Consider the following 25,578-nt stretch of genomic DNA (forward strand, 5'->3'; position numbering starts at 1 on the left):
CAATATTATAAATGCTATGTCAATTCACTATCACAATATTGCATGAAAAATATAAGCTTTCGTCTTTAATATTTTATAGAGATAATTAAATATGTTATGAGTAGAATACTAAATAAATAAAAATAGATCAATAAAAAAAAATTAATGGAATCTTGAAAGCATAAAAATAACACTTATTTTAAAAATGAGGGAGTAATATGTAATTGAACTCAAGATTTATGTTTTAAAAATATCTACGCAACTCGTGTCAACTGTGTGAAAGGTTAAACTCACTAAAAATGCAATCATTTACTCTTGAAAATTGAAGAACAGAAGTCTTCACTTCAAATAATACATCATAATTTCTTTTTTTTTTTTCTCATAATTGATTTTTTATTTTGGTTTAATGTGATTATGTATTAAGGACTAATAATTTGAAAAGGAAGGAATTTAGAGTTGGAAAAATACAAACCAAAGAATTGAAGGCATAAAATGCTATAAAGAGTTAAGAGCTTGAAATAATAGCTCCTCCTATAACTTTTGGGAAAAAAAATTTAACAAATCAAATAATACGAAAAATGGTGTGACGGACAGCTCACCTTTTAGTCTTAATGTGGACGGTGAGCTTTTGCCTCAGCAAGCCAAAACATTAATGGGTTACATAATGCTGAAACAGTCCCCAAATAGCAAGCAGATAGGAAAACAACAATATACACAATGAGATGGAGATGCTATGCTTGGTATTAATCTGGTATTTATTTCCACAATGTAACAAATGTTACAAAGCTACAAAATGTACTTAGTATATATCTTCTCCGAATACATTAATCGAAAGGGAAATGGAAGGGAAAAAATAGGGAAAACCCTACACCAACCCTATATATATATGTTTGAGTTTTGAAATCAAACAAAAGGATTACAGTTATTCTAGTAAAAAACTAAAATAAATGGGCTTACATCTTTAATTTACTACATAAATTGCAATGATTCCCTTCTAAGTTGGCTTCATTTGTTGCGGTTGCTCTCCTTGCTTGCCGAGAGAACCAGTTCCTACTGCAGAGGTTGCAGAGGTATTCAGTCCACTGGATTCTGGGTGATTGATTCAGGAGACTTCTTGCATAGGCTGTATGGTGCTGCACTCATCACCCTGCAGGCACAAATCGTAAAATCAAATATTGTCCTCATTGAACTGATTATCATTCAGGTTTCAAACTAGTAGAATTATAATTTGTGAATAAGCATCCCTCCATCCAAGTCAGGCCTTGGATAATCACGACTTATAGGTGACATCTATATGCAGAAACATAAGTAATATTCTTTATGAGTATCTCCTGGTCTAATTTCTTTTGTCGCCATTTTCTTTCCTTTCATGGTACATTTTTTTCCAGAACTTACAGGCAGATTTCAACAACCACTCGTGCATAGCTCAACCAGAATTGCACCACAACAAAACCTGAAGCCACTGCTTAACAAGTTTTTCCAACTCCAGGTCACAAACATCTTTCAAACTATTTATCATATTGTCAATCCCGACTGATTCGAGATTAATGTTTAATTGAGCTGATCTATAGCTAAAGAAGTACAGAATTTATGAGTTGCAACACATTTCCCCTGAATAATTTTTAAACAGATTTTAAGGAACATTCATAATCAAATAACAACAAATATCATTTTTTCTTGGGTTCATTAGACTTACCTCTCCTTGCGCTTCTCCAAAAACCGAGCTAAGGACGCCTTTCGAGCTTGGGGCACTGCTGCACAAGAAATTAGATATCACTTATACATGGCAAATATAGTAATCTAATCCAAAATTGGATATCAATGAATGAGCAGCATTCATCAGGTGTCCTCCAAAATTGGAAACCTTTTCGTGGCAAATAAATAATGAAAAACCACGCTTCAAGCATACTAGTACATACCAGATGGTATCATGGTTGTTGCAGCAACAGATCCCATTGTGCTTGCAATTCTTGGAGACTCCAGTTTACTAACAGGAGTTGTAGTTCCGGTGCTTTTAGCTGTCAAGATCTCCTCAGTACTAGTAGAGCCACTCCCCGATTGAGCACCAGTATGTGAAGAAACAGATAAAGGGCTGGACAGACAGGAACAGGGTGGTGTAGTTACAGGTTGGCTCACAGGACTAATATCAGTTGCTATTGGCTTTGAGCTTGGTGCCTGGACTTGAATTTTTGGCTGTGCCATGTTGGAGGAGATGGAAGAGCCATTTCCAGCCAAGAACAAGATAGCCTGAGCCTGGATAAAATTTGCAGAAGTAATTTTAAGATTTCCACATCTCTAGTGGAGAATGAATGACCAGAACAACTATTACGAGTAAAGATAAAGAAAGACACCTTCTCAGGCGATATATCATCATACACATTCACTGTGCCAGCATAAAAGATGGTCAGCTGAGCAGGAGATCCAGAGGATTTGGCACTGTTTGTAAAACATATTTCAGTTAAATATTTTGTTCATGCTCAATCATACAAGTATTATGTTCATATTCAGCAAAAATTATAAATTACCACGAATCCATCATCCCAGTAACAGAACCAATAGTTGGAATAATTGTTTGTGGGGTTGTGACAGGAATTCCTCCAAGTAATTGTGGCTTTGTGGTATTACCAACCATATTCTGACTGGAAGTTGCATAATAATTTTTGAAGAAAGGGTTCGCCATAGAAATCAAACTTCCATGGTTGGACACTGGAAACATCTTCACATCGAGAGGATGATGAACAGAATGCACCTCATGTTGCGCAGGATAAGCAGTCAATGTAAAATGACTCCCACCTTGCCTGTCATGATTGAATGATTTCTACATGGTAAAAACCAATACAAGAAATAAAAATGTCAGATTACACCATTAAAAAGTGGGGTTTGATGCTATATCACACAATATTATGGCAAAGTAAAAACATCACGGGAACAATTATCCAGTTAATCTTGAATGGCAAATGGAAACAGAAAATTCAAACCTCTAGAATTTTCAACTTAGAATAATATGAAAATTTGTTCACAGAAAGTGAAATAAAGTTGTTATTTCTACAAAACTCATCAAAAAATGTTGAACGGAAATAAAGATAAAAAATAAGAAAATTATATAATACCTGGATTTCAGGCATAAACTGTCTTTGGCTAGGGTCAGATGCATCTGCAGTTGAGATGGACAAGAATCCGGGGGACGCTAAGGAGTCAGATACAATCCTTTTAGTCTTGTCTTCTAAAGCAACCTTGAAAGAATTCAAATGAGGAAGAGCAGACACCTTGTTGGAGAAGGGCCAGTGTATACCTGAACCTTTACTAAATCCTACATATTCCAACAAAAGAATGAACAATGCTCATAAGCTTCTAGTTTAAAACAAATCAAGAAAATAATGTAAACCCAATTTCTCTTGCACTTATTGACTATTAATCAACTATACTATACATCCACAAATACAAGCAATCATATCACTGAAAAATAAAGTTATTCACGTAGTTTATGAGAATAAATCCAAACAGACATTAAAGTTATGCAAAAATATTAACAGAAGAAAAAAAAAGAAAGGAATACTATTAGATAGACAGTGAGATTTAACTCAACCAAGCCACAATTGGCTTTATCCAGTCAGTGAAAACAGCCACTTCCAAATTAAACACAAAAATTCTTCATACCAAATCAAATAGGTAGTTGTTTAAAGTTAGCAAACAGTTCTTCATCTTCATCTTCTTCTTCTTTCTTTTTTCTTTTTCATCGTTCAATTCATATATCGCTATTTCACCAGTTTTGCGCATAAAATCGACAAGAAAAATTCAAACTTCAACTCAACCAATATTCCCAAAGCAAAGATATAAAATTTTCCATATTAAAACAACTGATAATTTTCTTTAATTGAATGAATTAAATAACTATATTAAGAAAAATTAATAGAAGATTAAAAAATCCGAAATAAAAATTACCTATCTCTTTGTACGCATCAGAGTTAACCTCTTCCTTAACAACAGCTAGTGGTTCTTTCGAATTCAAACCCAAAAAATCTCTCTCCATTTCACCTCCCCTATCTCTAAAACACAAAATTCAAAAGAATATCCTTCAAAAACGATAAATTCACAGATCAATTGCTTCGCTTCTCCACCAAACCTGAGTTTAAAGAGAGAAACTAGAAAGAGAGAGACCAAAACGAAAGCTTCTAACTACAGCAAAAGGCAGAGAGCGAGAGAAAGAGAGAGAGTAAGAGAGAGTTTTGGCACAAGAGGAGGGGGGGCTTATAAGATCTTGACCGTTAATATTTTGAAAAAGGAAAATTAGATTTTTATAAAAAAATGAAAAACCAGGTATGTGTTACCGGTTTATCCAGTTCGGCGACAGGTTTAGCCGGTAACCCACCACGTGCGCGAGCGTATTATTCACATTTTCACACTTCACTAGCAAGTTGCTGCTCGTCCGTCACACTTGTCGGTAGTAACATACCACGTGTACTATTCTTCCACAAAGCACGTAACACGTTTTTTTTTCTCACGTGCAGAGTTTCGCTCGTGAGTTCATATAAATTAATAGTCTCTCCCTTATTAATTACACAATTGACAGCCTGTCACGAGAAATTTGTGAGAAGCAAAAATTGACTTATATTTTTTTTTGCATTTTCCTTTATTTTATCTTAAATTATTACTACAACTAATTTTTTATTCAGAAAATTATCAGAATTAATTTAATATTATAAAATAATACAAAATTTATAATTTTTTATAATATCATATTTTATAATTTATACTATTAGAAATATTAATATTTATTATATAAAATTTAAATTAGAAATATAAATTTATGATTGTAACAGTACGATAATCGATCATGGATACAGTATTTAGATTTAAAAAATATAAATATACGCTTAAACTTTTTACAATATTTTGAAAGATTAAATATACTATCTGTATAAAAAATGTCGCATATTTTCTTTATATAAAACAAACTGTTGAATTCTTGACGGGATCGGTGGTCCCTATCACCCATGTTTGTGTGTGGTGGTCCTTATCAATATTTTTTTTTTTTTTTTTAATAATCAGGAATACACTAAGTTATACGGTTCAAACACCGACACTTCTTGAACATTTTCAAACACGAATCCTTCTGTTAGTTACTTTATTTTATTAATTTCAAACGCTTTAAATATATCTCTAAAAAAATTTGAAAAACACCTTGGAGAACATTTTTTTTATTATATAATTAAACGGTTTAATTCTTTTGAGCCGTGGAGAGTAAAAATTTTTTAGCTTCTCAGCAAAATGTGTTTTTCGAATATCGAACTTTTATTCTTACCCTTTGAAGTTGAGGTTGTTTCCTACTCCAATCAACACATTGTAGGATTAATTTTATCTTTTTTAAATATATTGGCATTTTAACAAATTATCCATTTGTTAAACATACTCTGATTTTCAAATTAATCTAAACATACTAAAGCATCAATTTTTTAAACATTCTAACAAGCTAAACATACTATAATTTCCAATAATGATATAACTTTGAGAATTTAACTAATTATGTTAAAATATAAAAATTAAGTATGTTTTATTTTATATTTATAAATTATTATAAATGATTATTTATTTATTTGATTATTAACAAATTATATTATAGTGCGTCATAAGCATATATATATATATATATATATCTTATTTTTAAAAAAACTATAGTGTCATGTATTTGCGTCGTATTATATCTCGTGTTACATGTCTTTACAATCTAAAAAATATATCTACAAAAGTTAAATTTGAGTAAAAATGACTCAATCCATTAAATAAAAGACGAAGTATTAATTCTAATGATCGGGGAAAAGAGTAAAACTATGGTACAAACTATTAAATTATGTATCGATAAAGAACTATTTGCAATCATTAAATTCCAATGTTTAAAACTTATCAATTATACTAGACAACAAATAAACAACTGGTTACCTAATCTATAAATAAATTATTATATCTAGTTTGATAAAAAAAAAAAATCTTTTTTATTCATTTTAAAAACGTTATTCTTTTTTAAAATTAGTACTTCTCATTTTCTCTCTTTTTTTATGGAAAAGAATAAATATTATTAAATTAAATCATCAAATACACATCTAATTCTCTTTAAATGTATAAACTTTTGATTCCAATCTTTTTTTTTCACTTGAATAAAATAAAATAAAACTATATTCATTAACTTGTATATAAATTCAGGTACTCATATTATTAATTATTTTTTATTTTTATTGATATTTTTAAATTAGGTTTTCACATGTCATTCTCTTATTTATTTAGCAACTCGTTTAATGTAATTTTAAAAAATTTTACAGTTCAAATACTTGTATCAGATTTTTCTCACTTATTAATTTTTTTAAAAATAATTTGGTCATCTTAAACCATTGTAATTAATTTTATAATTAAAGGCAGAAATTCATAAAATTATAAATATTATAATTTTAGTTTTTATAAATGTATATATCTAATGTGCAACTCCATTAATTTAATGTAATAATATTCAATTTATTATTTTTTTTACATTTATATCTCTACTAAATTAACCAAAAAATAAATATGGCCATAACGTAGTCCAAACCATATAACATATAAAATTTGTATTATCAATTTAATGGTTAAAAAATATAAAAAATTCAATTATTTAGAGTTAAAAATATTGACAAAGTAACCTATTATAATAGGTAATATACCTGCATATAAATTCAGGAGGAATTCTGTATTAATACATAATTTTATTTTTTCTTTACATCAGTAAGAGCCTAGAGAGAATATATGCTGAAAAGACTTCTCTTCCTTATGGGCCTAACATGATACAAACAGGATTAGGCTTAGTACAGTGAGAACGCTTTCCCTTCCAGGTTTAAAAATTTTAAAGGAAAACCTTTTTTTTTTTTTTTTTTTTTTGCGCTAAAAATTTAAGAATTTGAAAGAAAAGCAATAGTTTTACGGCGTAATATGAGAACGGCAGCAATCATTGTCGTATTGAAGATTCTTAATTGCCAAATGAGCAAGTTTGTCTGCATACAATGCGTGTGGGACACAGAATTTCTACAACCAAATATACATAATTGGACCAGCTGAGGTGGAAAAAAAAAAGAATCTTATAAGTATCTAAAAAAAAAAAACAGACATATGTTTTATTTTATTAAGTAAAAAATTCATCCCTAATATCACTTTCTAAATAAAAAATAAAAATTGATCAATGATGTGTTAATGCAAATTGAAAAAAAAAAAAAAGCCAATAAAGGAATCTTGAACCTTCATCAAATAATTAATTAGCAATCATTCATGCACATTGAATTCAAACTTGGTTGGATTAGTTGCTTTTTAATTTGTAGATTCATAATGCACCTAAATTCAAACTTTTATTTATTTTATTCCTTCTTATCTTATTTTTTTATTACTTCTTAAAATTAAATTAAGTACCTCCCCTTCACGCCAATGTGATATTCAAATAACGATTTTAAATTCACTTAAAAATATACACCATGTCGCAAAAAGATAATCTATATTTTTTTTTTGATTTATTCCAAAATATAATTCACTTTTTTTTTTATTATAGTTAAATCTTAAATTGTCTACTATATCCGTATTAAATTTTATCTTATTTTCAATAACCCTTATTAATTCTTACTCATTATTTCAATACTATCTCCATTCCATAATATTTATCGCATTTGAGCAAATAGTTGTCACATTTGTGGTTTTAAAGTGCAATAAATATTTTTTTTCATATTTACCCTTTCTATACAACCAATAATTATTACTTCAATTTAATTATTTTATTAGAGAATTACTCCCTCTGTTCCAAAATATAACTCGTTTTTGAGTGATTATTTTGTCCAAAAATATAAGTTCTTTGAGTATTTCAAAGAGTAATAAATGATGTTTTTTTAACGTCACCATTATCTACACTAGACATAATAAATACTTCTACAAGTAACTAATGATTTTAAGATAATTTAGTCAAATTATCCTTAGTTTTGTTATAATGTAGGAGAGTTAATTGCTTCTTTAATCCTTGTGTAAAAACCTTAAACGACTTATATTTTAGAACAGAGGGAGTAATATTAAATTAAATATAATATAGTCAATTTACTTAATAATTTATTATAACTAAAACAAATTTAATAATTTTTTTATGAAAACTGAAATTCTAAATGTGATAAGTATTATAGAATAGAAATAATATAATAATTGCTCGTGTTATTTAAGATGTGCATAATAAGAAAATTATATAAATAAAATTATTATTTTAATCATAATAAATGTTATTTTTTAATTTTTATGAAAATAGAAAATAGACTATCTTTTTTGGGACAGAAGGAATAATACATTTTAAGAGGACTCTAAAAGGGATAATAAGAGAAATATTCATTGATTGTGTTGAGAGAGAACATGTTCTAATAAAAAGAATGGTGATTTACGTTTCAATTTAGACGTTTTTAATATGATCCAATTCGATTCAAATGAAACCGGTGGCAGGTCTAGACTAAAAAGCTCTGCCTAGAGGAAAATTCAGCATAGGTTTTTTAATTGATGAAAAATGAAATGGAAAGAAGGAACGTGGTAGGGTAGCCAACGTGCCCTGTGCAAATGGTTTTCTTAATGTATAACTAATATTATATTTCTTTCTTTTTCTGCAGAATTAATTTATTTATTCTCACCAAAAAATTCCGTTGATGAATAAATCATTGATAAATATATTTTTTTTATAAAAAAATCCATTGTTTCGTCGCATTCAGAGTCTGTTGAACGGATAACAAAAGACTACTCTCAAGTTCCCAACTGCCTAAGCAACATATATATTATTCTACAATTAAAAAAAAAAATTGTATATGACAAAGAAGACTTAATTAAGCTATAAAATACCAACAACGATGGGCATGTGTATAAATGAATGTGATGGGAATTAATTATTCTGTGAATTGGTAAATATATTAATATTAATTAATTAATTAATTAAATTTACTTCAATTTAATATAATATATATATTGCCATGAAATATTTATGAATTCTCATTAAATAATAAAAAAAATTGCAAATTAAATGGTGAGGATATGGAGATTTAAAGTTTATACGGCATCACAATTCAAATTATTTCTAATTTAATAATGAATAACTAATTCAAATTCTAAATACTAATTTTCCACTTATTATAAAATAATATTTTTACTATAAATTTTGATTGAGTATATAATTTAACATTTTTTTTTTAAATTATACCCCTTAATTTTGAAATTCACTTTGTGGTCTCTTAACTTTTTTGACATTGTGCCTTTATGAATTTTATTTTTTATAATAATACGGTACCTTATTAAGGAAAATATTAATCAGTTAATTGTAATTAACTTTACCATCTGTCATTGTATATCCTTTCTATAAATACGAGATTGACATAGCTTAATTACAGGATGAGATAGCTTAATTATAGGATGAGATTGATACTTGTACTTGTATAAATTATGCAGTTTTCTAATGAACAACACAACACTGTAAACCATTATCTTTTTCTTTATTTTAGATGGTATCAGAGCAACTTTCCTGGTGCTCTTGAAGCTTCCGTTTTCTTTCCTTTTCCATAGTCAACAATGGGCGACGAATCACCAAAAGCCCGTAACATGGAATCATCAAAAGCTGGTAATATGGATCCTTCGCATCCATATTACGTTCATCATTCAGATCAACCTGGTCACATGCTCGTACCAGTTAAATTAAATGGAGAAAATTATCGATCATGGAGTAAGGCTATGATTCACGCTCTTACTGCGAAGAACAAGTTAGGGTTCATCGATGGGTCGCTAGAAGCCCCGTCCCAAGAAGACAAACCAACGGAACTCGCATTGTGGAATCAATGCAACAGCCTAATACTTTCTTGGCTTACTCATTCCGTTGAAGCAGACCTGGCAGAAGGTGTCATTCATGCCAAAACAGCATACCAAGTTTGGACAGACTTCAAAGATCAATTTTCCCAAAAGAATGCACCGGCAATATTCCAAATTCAGAAATCTATTGCAACAATCTCACAAGGCTCTATGTCCGTGGCCTCATATTATACCAAACTCAAAGCTTTATGGGATGAACTCGAAAATTATCGAGATCCCTACACTTGTAATCATGCCAAGGTACATCAGGAACAACTTCAGCAGGACAGGTTGATGCAGTTTCTTATGGGTTTGAATGAATCATATAAAGGGGTAAGGTCAAATATCCTCATGATGACACCATTACCCAACGTACGACAGGCGTATTCCCTGGTAATTCAAGAGGAGACACAGAGACAATTGTTATCAGAACCCGCTGAGAGCTTCACCATTGCCGCGAATATCCAGAGCAAGGCATTCAGGATCAAAAATAACAAAACGTGTGATCATTGCCATCGTTCTGGTCACACAATTGAAGAATGCAGAACTTTGAAATATTACTGCAAATTCTGTGACAAAGGCGGACACACGGAGGATCGCTGTAGGCTGAAAAACAACAAAGGCGGACCACCGCAACAGAATCGAGGTTCACGAAGCAAGCCACAATCTGCGGCAAATATGGCAAAAAATTCGAGCATGAATGATGACAATTCCCTCATGGGTTTTTCGCCTGAATATCTTCAACAATTGGCCAAAGCATTATCTACCATGAATCAGAATTCCTCTTCTGGTAATAGTGATATTTTTGCAAACGCAGCAGGTTTGTTTTCAACATTCATATCTCATGTCAATTCTATTTTTACCAATTCTTGGATTTTAGATAGTGGTGCCACCGATCACATGACGTCGCACCCTTCCCTCTTGTCAAAACGTCAACCATCCTTCTCTCACACAGTAAATTTACCAAACGGCACATCTGCGCCGATTACACACACTGGCAACATGGTTTTCAATCGGGATATAACACTCAAAAATGTCCTATGCGTACCCACTTTTCGTTTAAACTTAATATCAGCCAGCAAAATTACAAAAGATCTTAATTGTTCTGTCACCTTTTTTCCTGACTCATGTATTTTGCAGGACTTAACGACGGGGAAGATGATTGGTTGGGGTAAACAACATGGGGGACTCTATTACATGATGCAGGATTCCATTTCTCCAGCTTCCTTCCAAGTCTCAAATAGTCCCGATTTATGGCATTCACGCCTCGGACATGTTTCTTTTTCTCACTTCAAATTACTTTCCTCTTCATTACCAATTAATAAAGAAACAGTCTCATTTCACAATAATTGTAGTATTTGTCCTCTTGCAAAACAAACGAGATTGCCTTTTCCAATTAGTTCTATCACAACTAAAATTCCATTCGAATTATTACACTGTGATGTATGGGGACCTCATAAAGTTCCTTCGCATTCTGGGACACGTTTTTTTCTCACCATAGTTGACGATTTTACTCGTTGTACTTGGGAATTCTTATGAAACAAAAATTAGAAACATCCGACTTACTCATCAAATTTATTCAGTTTACAAAAACACAATTTAACACTTCCGTTAAAATCATTCGCACAGATAATGGGAGTGAATTTCAGCCTTTACAAAATTTCCTTCTCAATCAAGGCATCGAGTTCCAAAATACATGTGTTTATACTCCACAACAAAACGGAGTAGTCGAACGCAAGCATCGTCACATACTAAATGTGGCACGTTCTTTATTTTTTCAATCACATGTACCTCTTAAATTCTGGGGGGAATGTATTCTTACAGCTGTATATTTAATTAACCGGCTTCCAACTCCTCTTTTATCTAATCAATCACCATATGAAAAGCTCTACAAAAGGCCACCCTCACTTGATCACTTGCGAATTTTTGGTTGCCAGTGCTACGCAACCAACGTTCACCCAAAAGGAAAATTCGATCCCCGTGCCATTAGGTGTGTTTTTATGGGATATCCTCATGGCAAAAAAGGTTATAAATTATATGACCTCTCTACACAAAAATTCCTTATTAGCAGAGATGTCTACTTCCAAGAGGATATTTTTCCTTTTGCGTCCCCAATTAATATGCAGTCATCACAATCTTCTCCTAATCCTGTGGCACATAATTTTCCTTTATTGCCAATTTTCCCAGAAGCAGAATCCAAGATATCCGAACCACATATTACGTCAGATTCATCCCCACCCCCGCATAATTCAGCGCCATCTACATCTCCACAAGATTCTCCTTTATCTCCAGCGCCATCTACATCTCCACAAGATTCTTCTTTATCTCCAGCGCCATCTCCATCTCCACAATCTCCTCAAAACAACTGCCCTTTGCCCATTAATTCCACTTCGTCATCACTGCAATCTTTTCCTTTGTCAGAATCTTCCAGCTCTTCACCACCTCAACTGAATGACAATTTCCAAAATCTTCGTCGTTCAACTCGCGACCGCCAACCTCCAGCCTGGCATCAAGAGTACTTCATGTCTGCTGCAGTCAATCATTCATCCCCTCGCACAAGTCCTCGTCGAAATACAAGGTATGCAAGAAATCATGGCCCTTAAACAATTCTTATTCAAGAAATTTTTAATCAAGGATCTGGGAAAGCTTGGTTATTTTTTGGGTATAGAATTTTCTCATTCTAAAAAGGGTATTTTTATGTCCCAACGCAAATATGCGCTAGATATTTTGGAAGATTCTGGCCATACAGGTTCACGACCGGACAGCTTCCCAATGGAACAAAATGTTAAATTAACACTCACAGATGGAGAAAAATTACATGATCCAACAAAGTACAGACGATTGATCGGTCGGTTGATCTATTTAACGGTAACGAGACCGGATATTGTTTATTCTGTCCGCACATTATCTCAATACATGCATGAACCAAGAAAACCACATTGGGAAGCAGCCATTCGGGTTTTAAAGTATATTAAAAGTACTCCGGGACAAGGTTTGCTGTTGCCGCGCGAAAATAATTTGAAATTGTCAGCCTTTTGTGACTCAGATTGGGCAGGTTGTCGTACAACACGACGTTCCATTTCAGGTTATTGCATATTTCTGGGAAATTCATTAATCTCATGGAAGTCAAAGAAACAAACTAATGTTTCTAGGTCTTCGGCAGAAGCAGAATACAGATCTATGGCAAATACATGCCTTGAGTTGACTTGGATCCATTATTTGCTTCGTGATCTAAGAGTAAGTCAGATGGAGCCGACATCTTTGTTTTGTGATAATCAAGCAGCATTACATATAGCGGCGAATCCTGTTTTTCATGAACGAACAAAACACATCGAGATAGATTGTCACATTGTTAGAGAGAAGTTGCAGTCAGGATTGGTCAAACCACAATATGTTCCTACACGATTACAGTTAGCAGATATCTTCACAAAGGCTTTGGGACGTGAACAATTTCAGTTCTTGAGAAGCAAGTTGGGAATACAGAACATACACTCTCCAACTTGAGGGGGAGTATTAAGGAAAATATTAATCAGTTAATTGTAATTAACTTTACCATCTGTCATTGTATATCCTTTCTATAAATACGAGATTGACATAGCTTAATTACAGGATGAGATAGCTTAATTATAGGATGAGATTGATACTTGTACTTGTATAAATTATGCAGTTTTCTAATGAACAACGCAACACTGTAAACCATTATCTTTTTCTTTATTTTAGATACCTCACCAAGAGCCATCAGTAAAAAAAAAATGAAATTTAGGGGCCACAATGGATTTCATGAATAATCAGAGATTAAATTATGCATTTCATCATATATATATATATATATATATATATATATATATATATATATATATATATATATATATACATATTAGGCGGTCAGCTATATGTACTTGGCATAAAAATATTTAAATTTTTTATATTACCAATAATTAAATGAATTTAAAAGTCATAAAAATGAAAAGACAATTAATTATTGAAAAGTAAATGATAAGAGAGAAAAAGTGGATAAAAAAAAGAGAAATACTCAAAAAATTCACAAAAAAGATAAATTACAATACTCAAATATTAGAGATTTTACTTTCTTAAGAAAGTGCCACGTCAACGTATAGAAAAACACAATATTTTTCCGTTATATATATATATATAATGATAATGATTTTTTGGTTGAAACTGTAATTCAGAAATTTAAAACATTAGGATATTACTATTAATATAATTTGTAACATCCCTTCCCGGTCCACCCGTAAACCCGAATGAACCGAACCGAGACGCTACAAACTGGTTGACTGTATGGCCTGACATGCTGAAATCATAATATATATATTGAATATAATATCATGCTGATGTTGTTTAAAAAAAATAATGTAATTTATATTTACAAAACATGATACTAGTTTACAAAATGAAATGGGCCCAACTGTGTGCCCTGTACATGCCATGAAAAGGATAGACAAAAGTTACACATCCAAATGAGTAGCTACCCTGAAGACTGAGTCTTCTACAGATGAACTGCAGCAGTTGTAAGCCGACTCTCTACGATCCAATCTCAAAACCTGCGAGTTAAACAGGTAACTCGCTGAGCAAATAAAGCTCAGTGGATATCTCAACAGATAAAGAAACAATTAAGCATATACATATATAGAAAGAACCATGTAAACCCATATGGCACATATAAGCACACACATCATGATACTTTCATGATACCTTGGTTATCTTTTGTACTATTTATAATACTGTATAATTCATGAAATGTTATGTCAAGATATCTGTATGGCTCCATAAGGTTATAGTGAAACCGAAGTGATAAGAAAAACTGTATGAAACTGGATGAATACTGTATACTTGGCTGCTATGGCCCATAAATAATCATATCCACTCAACGGCCTGTAGCCGGAGTATCAAACTGTATGAAGTGCAGATCTGCTATCCTATGTCGCGACATAGCCTTATCTACATGGTTTCTACCTAACCTCAATGGAGCATAATGTTGGTATGTCAATAATATAACACAACATCATATTAATAGTTCATAACTTCATAATTCATAATGTTCATTTGATTTCACATCATTTGCATGCTTGAATGTTGTTTTGATACATGTTCTCATGTTGTATTTTGATGTTAAAATGATTGGAGGCATATAAGTGAAGCAAAGGAGTACAATTGCATTGAAAATGAAGTCCAAAAATGCATGAAAACACAAGTCGCGAGCGCGTAAAGCACCAAATGAGAGACAGAGAGTTATCGGGCACAAGTCGCGAGCGCGTACTTCAAAGTCGCGAGCGCGTAGAGTGCAAAATGAGAGACAGTGAGTTCCCAGGCCAAATGCGCGAGCGCGCGATGAAGGTCGCGAGCGCTTACAGGCCAAGGGCCAAGTACGCGAGCGCGCACTTGCAAATCGCGAGCGCGAGAAATGCCAAATGAGAGTTAGAGAGGTTGCGAGCACAAGTCGCGAGCGCGCACTTGAAAGTCGCGAGCGCGAGATGTGTCAAATAAGAGTCAGAGAGTTTCAGGTGAAAGTCGCGAGCGCGCATTTGAAAATCGCGAGCGCGAGGTGTGCAACGCGAACTCTTCATGCGATTCGCGCGCGCGCTTCGCGTTTTCCAGCCTGCACAGTCTGTACTCTTTTGGGCATATCTCTCAATATACAACTCCGATTTGGATGATTCAAAAACCCATGTAAAGCTAACACATAGAGGAACAAATAACTCTTCTATGACACTTCCTAATTCCATCAATAAATGGGGTCAAAATCAAGATGAAGTTACTGGTAAAATTTCCAGCAAGCCCTGTTTCAACATAAACTCAATATTACTTCATTTATTCACTTCCTCCCCTGTTTTCTCACCATTACCAGTCCTCCCACTCAACATGAAACAATATTGTCTCAATAGCAACACACCACACAAATCTCATACAAAGAAAATGGTAAAGGAAAAGAGATATCAAACCTTTACTCCCAAAAAGCTTGAGCTTTTCTTTAGCTTCTTTTTTCTACACTCTTAGAACTCCCTTCACCTATAAATAAGAATTCTTATGAATTCTAAAATAATAACACCAAATGATTCAATTATAAACTTCAAGAAGGTTTACTTACTTGGATAGAAGGAAAAATTGAAGTTAAGGCTTAACTACCATTAAAATTGAAATGAAGGTGGAAGAGGAAAGGAAGAAAATGAAGAAGATGAAGATAAACATGAAAATGGGAAAGAGAAATGAGTATTACGGGTACGCCATCAAAAATCAAGGGATTTTATGTAAAACTTCCTAAATGGTATCTCAATTAGAAAAATGCTACAACTTAATACCCAAGCTTGATATTTTAATGCAAATCAATCATCACCCATATGCTTTGATCTTTTTCTCTCACTCAAGTAACTCCACTTATAAACCCATTCTACCCCAACCGGGTTTGGTTCAACTCGACTCGACTCTATGCTAAGACTCGACTTGGTAGGATGTCACATAATTAATCATCTATAATTATTAAATATGTGTACAGCAAGCACATTTGGTTGTTTGGAGTAACATAGTATGGCCCGACACACATAATGCTAAAATTAAAAAAGAGACAAAAGCATATACAGTGAAAATAAATTTGACGGAATTCCATAATTTAATAATAATTATTTGCGAGCACTAATCATTACTTTATCGAACTAAACCATGTACTTTGAGTATTAAATTGTTGTCATAAATTAATTTTCAATAGTAAAAACAAAATTTACAAGTTGACCACTCACTCTAAGAAGCATTTTCGCCCCTAATTGTTTTTGTCTCTACCATATTCATAATATATACTACCATATGATAACTGTTTTATAATAATAATAATAATAATAATAATAATAATAGCTGTCTTAGTGTGCGTAAATACAGTAACTAATTAACAGAATGATAGAATATAATAACTTAGAGAATAAAATAAAATTAAAAAATTTAAAATTTTATATAGACTAAGGTATAGTATAATATAATTTAAAAATATTTATTACCCACTAATTTCCAATGGTGGTGGTGCTTTGGAGGGGGCCTGTGACGTGTGATTTTTATGGGAGGTTTTGGTGGCCATACTTCAGTTCTAAGGGCTGAGCTATGGGACTTTATTTGAAGGTATCTAAGTTATTCTTGGGAGTGTGGGTTGAGGATGGTTCTTCGGGAGTTTGATAATTTCTTAGCTAAAAAAAAAAAAAACCAAGTCCAATAATTGGTGTGTTAAGAAGAATTAATTGTTTTTAGCTTACTTAAGCAATTAATATTATTTATTGGTTTTTGGGTTTGATTAATTGATTAATGATTGAGCAAAATTTGCTGGTAGTTGTAACTTAGAAACATGTATCTCATTCGCAAATTTTAATTGGACCACAAGACAAAATTTTCCAAAGTAGCTCAAAAACTATAAACAAATGATAATTAATAAATTGTCAAGATTGGAACAATAAATAACGTTCGCCAACTTGTTGGTCAGATTATTTTGTTTTTGAGATTAGGGTTACTAATATTTGTTACCTATGTCAAAGCTATTATCTAATTCTATATATTTGCTTTATATATGAATAAATTTACTTTCTTTTTTTTTAATTTATTAAATTTACTTTCTTTCTTCTTCTTCCTAACATATATTTTGCAATTCACATCACTTTCAACAAAATTCAAATTGGGAACTTCCTAATCAATAGAGATTTGAAGTCTTTAATGCCCACACTTAATAATACTACTTCTGTTTTATAATATTTGTTACATTTGAAATTTCATGTTCCCTAAAAAAAATATTAAATTTGTCTCAGTTGGAATAAATTATTGAATAAATTGACTAGATTACTCTTAATTTAATACTAATTCTCTAAGAAAACCATTAAATTGAAGCAATAATTATTGGTCATATATAAAAGGTAAACACAGAAAAAAATATTTATTACTCCTTGAGACCACAAATGCGACAAGTATTTTGAAACAAGTTATTTTCTCAAACGTGACAAATATTATGAAATAGATGTAATAGTTTCATAGGGATAAATTAGCAAAAATAGGTCAAATTTCTGTCAAGAAAGCTATCACATGTCATTCACAAAAAGCAATTGTGCATTGCATGTGTTTGAAGGTAAAGCTTTCCTGCCCTTTCTCTATCAAACCCTTTGGAACCAAACAACAAAGCATGAGTATCCTCTTTTCATGTCTAGTTTTCCAAACTAGCAAATGCCACATTTCCTTTCTTCCTTTGGTTTCATTTTCATATCTAATAGAGCTTTTTAGAGCAAGCATCACATGTTCATGCTCAATCTTCTTTTGGGCTATTTTAGGAAAATTACATCTTGGATGCCTTTCAATTCTCTGTTATTGGGCCCATTATATGCTACCTTTGATTCTTCAATTATGATTTTTTTTTTTTTTTTTTGTCACATGTCCAATTGCCCATGTTCTGATGCTTTTATCAAGATTATTACAGATCCAATAAACGATTTTCCGCGTGATGTGCTTCTCAAGATTTTGCTTATTAGTCATTATTATAATTCATTTTCTTTGTAGAAATGAAAATTTTTGTCATCATAACCACAAGGAATAATGAATAATTCTTAACTTAAGCTCTCAACTTGTTTGCAATGTATAATATATACATAAATTATTTAATAAATTTATAAATGAGACTATTGGTCTTCTATTTAAAAGCTTCCATTAAAATTAATTTAAAAACTCAATTTTTTATATAAACTATATATTGCGATCAAGTCGAAGTAACAAATTTAATATTTACTTTCTAAATACAATACTTTATTCAGACAGTACTTTTTGTTCTTTATTTTTTTCAAATCAATAAGTAACTCAGCTCACATTATTAATATTTAAAGCTAAGGAAGAAGAGCAACTTGATTTGTTGCTTCCTAAATTAAAAAAAAAAAATGAAATGAAGAAGAGGAGCTTCACAATCTCTAATGAGCATAGTAAAATAAGAAGAAACGCTACTTTTTTTTTTTTTTTTTTTTTATAAATAATTGGGCTGGGTCAATCCATAATTCCAGTCTCTTTTTTAGTGAGTACTAACTTGAGTCGGCCCATGTCCACTCTAACCAGGCCGACCTGGGCCCAAATTCAAAAATCTCAGCAAGGTTCGAAACATTCTCTTCCTTGGAGTTGTATTTTTATTAGTAATTTGAAGTAATTAGTGGTAGGTAACTTTAGACGAGTGATCATTGCATTGGAATATTTTAATTACCTTTTAGATATTCCAAATATATTTAAGAATATTCTAACAAACCAAAACAACTTTCTGCCTGTAATTAAAGCTTAATTTAATAGTAACGACGCAGACAATAGGAAGTATTCGAATTCGATCACTTTACATGAAGCTACATGCAACTTCGTAATTAGTTGCTGTCTCACAATTTCTGAAATTTTCCCGATTAGTGATGATTAAGGTTGTTAAAAAAAATTACTAAAAAGCAAGTTGGGTTGGTACTGGCAATTATAGTAATTGCCATTTCTTGATTAAATGTCAAATTTTGAGCTGACAAGTTGGTGATGGATTGAGAGGAAATTGGAAGGTGACTTCTCATCCTAAGCTTGGAGTTGGATTATTATTCCTTTCAATCATTACTTTGTATTAAACCCTAGCTGCTAATTCCATGACACTTGGGTATGTTATTTCTTACAAATTATAAATATTTGAGAAAAAAAATTAAAATTATATATTTTTATAAATTGAAATTATTAAATAAAATTAATAATTTCTATTAGATTACATGAGACAAAAATGAGGAAATATGAAGTTGAATTAAACTGGAAAAATTGATCAATTTACATTGGTTCAGCACAATTTTCCATTCAAAATTCGGTTGTACGAAGACATGGATGAGATAAAACAAGAAGAAACAAGAAGAAAAAACAGAGAGAAAATGATGTAAAATAGACAAAACCAAGAACTGGCAAGAAGAAGATTGGCCAGCTATGAAGACCGGACATTGCACGATCTAGCAACCAACAAAAAACCAAGCTAACCATAGCTTAAAATTGCAAAGCATATGGAGCTATAAGAAACCTTATCTCAACTGAAAAATGACAACCATTTGGTCGGAGGTTAAGCCAAAACACAGAACCTAAAGTGGCCTTCCTTTTGGCATAGACAAATACTCGTTTCTTTTATTTTTATTTTTTATATATATTGTATAAAAAAATAGTTCCATTTTAATTATTGAATGTGACCTTCTCTTCTTATTCCCCTCATTCTACGTTTTCTTTCTTGATTGATCTCCTTTTCTTTTTCTATATTTATTCCCATTTCTTGCTCCTCCACCACATACAGTTTCCGTGGTCTTCAAGAACGGGAAAAGGGGATATCACCAGTTTCATTTTCAGTCTCATGGGGTATTCTTCCTTTCAAAGTCTCGAGTCAAATTTTAGCAAGTCTCCAACATGTATGATCATTGACTGACAAAAGAATTTTCTATGCCATTTGAAATTAGAATATTTGATATAAAATAGAAAAGATTATTCAGTCATAAAATAAATCTAATAATGACATGTATCTTTTCGTTAATAGCCTAATCATTCAATGACTATTTGATTGTATAAAAAATAAAAAATTATAATCATAATATCAATAAATTTTGATACAGTCATATTAAGATTCCCAGATTATAGATTTTCAGCATAATGTAGTAAATTAATAATTATATGAAAATTGAATCTTGAAAATCTTGAATTGGTTCTTAACTGACTCGTAATTTACAAGGCACCAATCCTGAAATTGGACCATGCATTCCCTTGTCATACAAGGGTTGTTTTCCTCGCACTTTCATATGTTGCATCAATGTACCATAAAGAGTGAGGCTCAAGGCCAATAGCTAAAATCTTGGTAATTTATGTTCCGATTGAGGTACAATTTTAAAGGTTAATCGCATCAGCATTATTTCAAAACAAGATCCAACAATTAATTAACAACTAAAATTAATTAATTAAAGTCATCTCTCACTAATCAGATTTGATGTCAACAATTAGGTGGGTAAACGTTAAAAGAAATGAAAAAAAAAGGCTCAGATATCGATAAGATCTTGTTGGGTTTGAGATTGAAAACATGTCAAACAAATAGAAAACGAAAAAAAAAAAAGGGGGCACTAAATCTTGCCTTCTGTGTATATGAATAAAAGGATGTCTTTTTTACAGTTGTAACCAACAAACCTTTTCTTTGCTTTGTAAAGACGACAATGGCTATCTATCTATAGAAGACATGCCTAAATTGAGGACGGCCGGCCACCTTGTCTAATTGTCTTAGTCCATTTCATTGAGGATGATAATCCTTTTTTTATATCCAATAATTAGATATTTAAAACCCTCTTAACTATTTTCAGGTGATTAGGATTTGATTTTGTAACTATTAAAATGGCATATTAGCAATGACAAACTTCTTTCACTTTCAAGTTTCAATTGATACTGAAGTAATTGAGCCCTCATCTAATACTTATTTTTGAAAAGGAAAATAAAAAAAAAAGCCTCAATCTATGCATCTAATTTAGGTAAGAAAATGTTTTTTTTTTAAAGGAAGAAAATGTTCTTTGCCCCAATATTTTATAATATATTCATTTATTCTTTTTTCGTGTACTAAGAGTATCCCTTGCCTAGCGAACTTAAAGGCGCATACCCTAGCTCGAGCTTCTATTCACTTTGAGCATCTACGTATCTGGAATTATATTCCTCATTGTTTGTTCGAGATTTATGATAATGAATGAAAGGCTGTGAGTTTTACTCTTTCAAAAAAAAAAAAAAAAAGAGTATCCCTTTGCCTTGAAGACTAATCTCATCGACCTACTCCTTAAACGTTGAAGTTGGGATCTCTTTCAAGTGAATTTTCTTTATATATAATGGATCGAATTGAATTCATGACTACTTGTTTTGTAAATGTATAGTTTTTTTGAATATATATTTAGATAATATGCATCAAAATAGTAGAGATGTAAAACATCTAGTCGTTGCAATTTGCAACGAGTTCTCGAATTGGCTAAAATGACCTCTGTAAATAGTTACTGTCGTTTTGCTTTGGCGGGTGCGATGACATGGTTGTTACAGAGAGAAAAGGAGAGGTTTTTTTACATATTTTTCTGTCTTTGTCATTGTCAATGGCTATAAATAGAAACTTCACCTTCTCCCTTCAATTTGTTTGTATAATTTATAAATGAAATTCCAAGTTGAAGTTTCAACATTTTCCCTCATCTGGATTAAACTTTGTATTTTAAAAAAATTACTTAAGCCCTAGTAAGTTTTAATTTAATCTGGAGCAAAACCAGATTTGAGCTCTAGTAATCCAATTACAAAGTGATAGGTGAGGTTGAAGAGAACTGAAGTGATACAAGATGGATCAAATTAGTGACTTTTATGCAAGTGATTTGATTTCCATAAAAAATTAGACGTATAGGACCATTTTTTATGTTCCTCAAGTCAACTATAACCGGTTCCCAAACACGGACGGTGTGTTCACAAAATTAGCTGATTTAGTAGACGTTTAGATGTTAGCTGTTTGGTGATGATGATTCTGCAACTCGATCGATGACTGAGATTTAATTAGTAGAAACCAAACTATCTTCGGGTGTTTATAAGTTAAAGTGGTTTAGCTGTGGCATTGTGAATTTTTGTTATATTTCTATAATAAAATAAAATAAATATTCTGAGTGGCAATTATACTTGACCTGAAAAGAGAGAAAAAAAAAAAAAAAAATTCTCAAGAAAACAGAAAGCAACAATAATATATGCGAAGGTCAAGTAACACCTCCCCTATTGTTACGTAAATTCTCCTCAAAGCAACAACCACGCACCTTCTCTGCGGGAACTCTCTCTCACTTAGATACTCACAAAAAGAGTACGGTGATCATTTGCAACATCAAAACTCTTCAATCTTTCTTTCAGGAAATTAACATGTCTGTAACAATAACAATTCTTATTTCCCTTCTATCAATCTCCCTTCTTACAACTTCATCGTCTTCCTCTACCGAGTCTTTCATTTTCGGTGGATGTTCACAGCCAAAGTACATCTCAGGCTCTCCTTACGAGTCAAACGTCAACTCGCTACTCACTTCCCTTGTTAACTCAGCCACTTTCACCAACTACAACAATTTCACCGTTCAAAGTCCTTCTTCTTCGCAAGACACTATCTACGGCCTTTTTCAATGCCGCGGAGACCTCTCCAATGGCGACTGTGCTCGCTGTGTTCAAACCGCCGTGAGTCAACTCGGAACTCTCTGTCTTGACTCGTGCGGTGGCGCTTTACAACTCGATGGGTGCTTCGTTAAGTATGATAATATGAGCTTTTTAGGCGTAGAGGACAAGACTCTGGTGTTGAAGAAATGTGGTCCGTCGATCGGGTATGCATCTGATGCGTTGACCAGACGTGATGCTGTATTGGGCTTCTTAGGAGCCAGTGATGGGTCCTACAAGCCTTACAGAGTTGGTGGGTCCGGTGACATTTACGGTGTGGCGCAGTGTGTACAGGATTTGAGTGCGAGCGAGTGCCAGGATTGCTTATCGGACGCCGTCGAACGGCTAAAAACTGAGTGCGACCCCGCCGCCGCTTCTGGGGACATGTTTTTGGCGAAATGCTACGTCCGTTTCTCGATGCGTGGAGCTCACTCTCACGGTGGAAACGGTAAGCGGTTTCGCCGCCTTGGGTGGTGGTTTCAGATTTCTGGTTTTTGGTTAAGTATGCTTTGGTTTCAATTAGTGGGAATTTAGTACTAGGGGCCATTCTTGAATAATTCTGAATTTTACCTTAAAATGTAAATAATCTGTGTGCCTGTTTTATAATTTACATGGAGATTTGGGTGAGTTCAAATTATTCAAGAAGCCCCTTCTCTTTTCTAAATTTCCTTTTTTCTCTTAATGCTGTGTGTATTAATATTAGAGAGTGGGATATTGAAAGTGAGTGTTTGTTTGTATTAAACACCCTCCTGCTGTGTTCTACTTCATTAATTAAGGCTTACATGTGGAAGGTGAATTTGATTTGCAAGTACTTGATCTGGCATGGTTTTGTTGAAGGTTATGTGGGTTATTAATTTTGATTAATTAAATGCTTTAACAATTTGGGTTTTTATCACATAATGTAGCTGTTAATTAAAAGTTAATTATGGGTTTGAATTTAAACACTTGATCTGTGAAATTCTATTGAGTTTAAGGGTCTCATGTTCAATTAAGTTGAATGTGATGAGATATATATGTTGACAAATTTTTTGCACCTTCTTATCCTTAAGCACGCAAAAAAAGTGCTAACTATAGAGAATTTGTGTGATAATATAAGTAATTAAGGGCCCACATTGTGGATTAATGTGGCTAATTAATTAGGAATCATAGTTAGAATCCAATGCAAATGTGAAGTAATAATGGCCATAAGTCATGATTTGATTGTTCCAAGTGTTTGAATCTAAACAATTAAAAATGATAACATCATTACTCAAATGATGTTAAAATTACTACAATGTCCCAATTAGTTGGAAATGCAATGTTCTTATAGCTAGCTTAACTTTGCTTGATTAGCTTATTGAAAACCTAATTACTAGATGTAATCATTTGCATTCTTTCTAATTCACATGTAAACCAAGTTCTATCTAGCAAGTAAAATGCACCCATGACCCTAAAAAGGATGCTCCATGTAGATAATTATTAACTTATGATTGTTAATTCTGCTATGATATTTTAATCTCATGCCATCTAATTGCTTTTTTTTTTTTTTTTAAATCTTGTTTTGGTGTAGATGACAATAATAATGATGAAGAGATAGAGAAGACACTTGCAATATTAATTGGACTTATTGCTGGGGTTGCATTGCTCATTGTATTCCTTTCTTTCTTAAGAAAAGTGTGTGAAAAAGAAAAAGGTAAGAGCCCATTCCTATGATCTCTTTTTGCTTCTTTTAATTCTCTCAATGTCAAAACCCCCTTTCCTCTTTTTCTTTTTTAAAAAATTTTTGTAAAATAGAGTTTAAACTTTTTTAATAAGAATTGCTCAATGACATTCTTTTCTCTTCTATTTAGAACTAAATATTATATTTTGTGCTTTGTTTCAATATGCAGGTGGTAAATGATAGAAAATTTGTGGACATATCAGGAATTGTACTGTACCTCTCTGGTAATTTGCTTTGCTTATGGTGCCATGTATGCTTCCACTTTTGTAATATGGTCTTCACTTTTAATTTTTCTCTCTCCTCCATAGCTCTTTTTTTGAAGTTCCTTTCTTATCTCCCTCTAAAAAAGAAAGTCTGTGAAAGGGTAGATATAAAGATGTGTCTGGAAATAGATTGTCTTGAAACAAGTGAAAAAGAAAGTTTGCAATAAGGTGACAAATCTAAAGATTACAAACTCTCTTTCTTTCTTTCTTTCTCATACATCAACTTAACAATTATTTGTTAGTTTTAATTTGTTTCTAATCAATTATTTGTATAAACAGTATTACACTTTTGTGAAAGTACTTTTTATGATGGTGCTCTAGTTAGTGCACTTGGCTGGGTGTTATTAGAACATTAAAGTTTGATTTTCATTAAAAAGTTAGTTATACCATACTACTTGTTACATTTCATTGTCAATTCATCTGTATTAAAACAAAACCCTAATGTTCTTGTCTCAAATCTCATTGTGCTATCATGTCTTCAATATTTTTTTTTTTTTTTTGTCCAAGTATGAAACTTTATGATCCATTATTGACCTAATAGCACAATTCAGATTCCTTATGAATTAATTTTGTTAACCTAATAGT

At 32.0% G+C, this 25,578-nt stretch overlaps 3 protein-coding genes across 5 annotated transcripts; 2 read left to right on the top strand and 1 right to left on the bottom strand.

The window, feature by feature from the left end:
* Positions 1–716: 716 nt before the first annotated feature.
* On the bottom strand, positions 717–4,246 carry LOC105634106 (protein TIFY 6B). Of its 2 annotated transcripts, none has more exons than XM_012216896.4 (7): positions 3,922–4,246; positions 3,090–3,289; positions 2,505–2,797; positions 2,331–2,415; positions 1,899–2,232; positions 1,676–1,730; positions 717–1,126 (listed from the first exon to the last, which is right to left on the bottom strand). In XM_012216896.4, the coding sequence occupies exons 1-7, from the start codon at positions 4,007–4,009 to the stop codon at positions 1,054–1,056; spliced, it is 1,128 nt and encodes a 375-aa protein (XP_012072286.1). In that variant the 5' UTR covers positions 4,010–4,246; the 3' UTR covers positions 717–1,053. The 2 variants fall into 2 exon arrangements, with proteins under 2 accessions (XP_012072286.1, XP_012072285.1); XM_012216895.4 differs by having other exon boundaries at positions 1,676–1,733.
* A 5,324-nt stretch (positions 4,247–9,570) lies between these two features.
* LOC149492394 (uncharacterized) lies at positions 9,571–13,347 on the top strand. Its single transcript, XM_089716415.1, has 5 exons — positions 9,571–10,663; positions 10,724–10,887; positions 10,984–11,118; positions 11,781–12,377; positions 12,478–13,347. The coding sequence occupies exons 1-5, from the start codon at positions 9,571–9,573 to the stop codon at positions 13,345–13,347; spliced, it is 2,859 nt and encodes a 952-aa protein (XP_089572541.1).
* Positions 13,348–22,592: 9,245 nt separating this feature from the next.
* Positions 22,593–25,184, top strand: PDLP6 (plasmodesmata-located protein 6). 2 transcript variants are annotated; one of them, XM_012216898.4, is made up of 3 exons: positions 22,593–23,479; positions 24,581–24,703; positions 24,900–25,184. In XM_012216898.4, exons 1-3 carry the CDS (start codon positions 22,753–22,755, stop codon positions 24,908–24,910), a joined length of 861 nt encoding a protein of 286 aa, XP_012072288.1. In that variant the 5' UTR covers positions 22,593–22,752; the 3' UTR covers positions 24,911–25,184. The 2 variants fall into 2 exon arrangements, with proteins under 2 accessions (XP_012072288.1, XP_089572606.1); XM_089716480.1 differs by lacking the exon at positions 24,900–25,184 and having other exon boundaries at positions 22,599–23,479; positions 24,581–24,738.
* Positions 25,185–25,578: the final 394 nt, after the last annotated feature.

The sequence above is a fragment of the Jatropha curcas genome, chromosome 11, assembly GCF_041381405.1.
Source record: "Jatropha curcas cultivar XTBG-Jc1 chromosome 11, XTBG_Jcur_1.0, whole genome shotgun sequence".
Lineage (NCBI taxonomy): Eukaryota > Viridiplantae > Streptophyta > Magnoliopsida > Malpighiales > Euphorbiaceae > Jatropha > Jatropha curcas.

What these genes read in the sequence shown, in the direction of transcription:
- LOC149492394 (XM_089716415.1), top strand. Translation starts at nt 9,571, where the DNA reads ATGGGCGACGAATCACCAAAAGCCCGTAACATGGAATCATCAAAAGCT. An exon ending in GGCATTCACGCCTCGGACAT is followed by an intron (nt 11,119 to 11,780) that starts GTTTCTTTTTCT and finishes TTTGGTTGCCAG; the next exon opens with TGCTACGCAACCAACGTTCA. An exon ending in AGTACTTCATGTCTGCTGCA is followed by an intron (nt 12,378 to 12,477) that starts GTCAATCATTCA and finishes TTTTTAATCAAG; the next exon opens with GATCTGGGAAAGCTTGGTTA.
- PDLP6 (XM_089716480.1), top strand. Translation starts at nt 22,753, where the DNA reads ATGTCTGTAACAATAACAATTCTTATTTCCCTTCTATCAATCTCCCTT. An exon ending in TCACTCTCACGGTGGAAACG is followed by an intron (nt 23,480 to 24,580) that starts GTAAGCGGTTTC and finishes GTTTTGGTGTAG; the next exon opens with ATGACAATAATAATGATGAA.
- LOC105634106 (XM_012216895.4), bottom strand. Translation starts at nt 4,009, where the DNA reads ATGGAGAGAGATTTTTTGGGTTTGAATTCGAAAGAACCACTAGCTGTT. An exon ending in AACAACCATGATACCATCTG is followed by an intron (nt 1,734 to 1,898) that starts GTATGTACTAGT and finishes TTTCTTGTGCAG; the next exon opens with CAGTGCCCCAAGCTCGAAAG. An exon ending in TTGGAGAAGCGCAAGGAGAG is followed by an intron (nt 1,127 to 1,675) that starts GTAAGTCTAATG and finishes TTGTGCCTGCAG; the next exon opens with GGTGATGAGTGCAGCACCAT.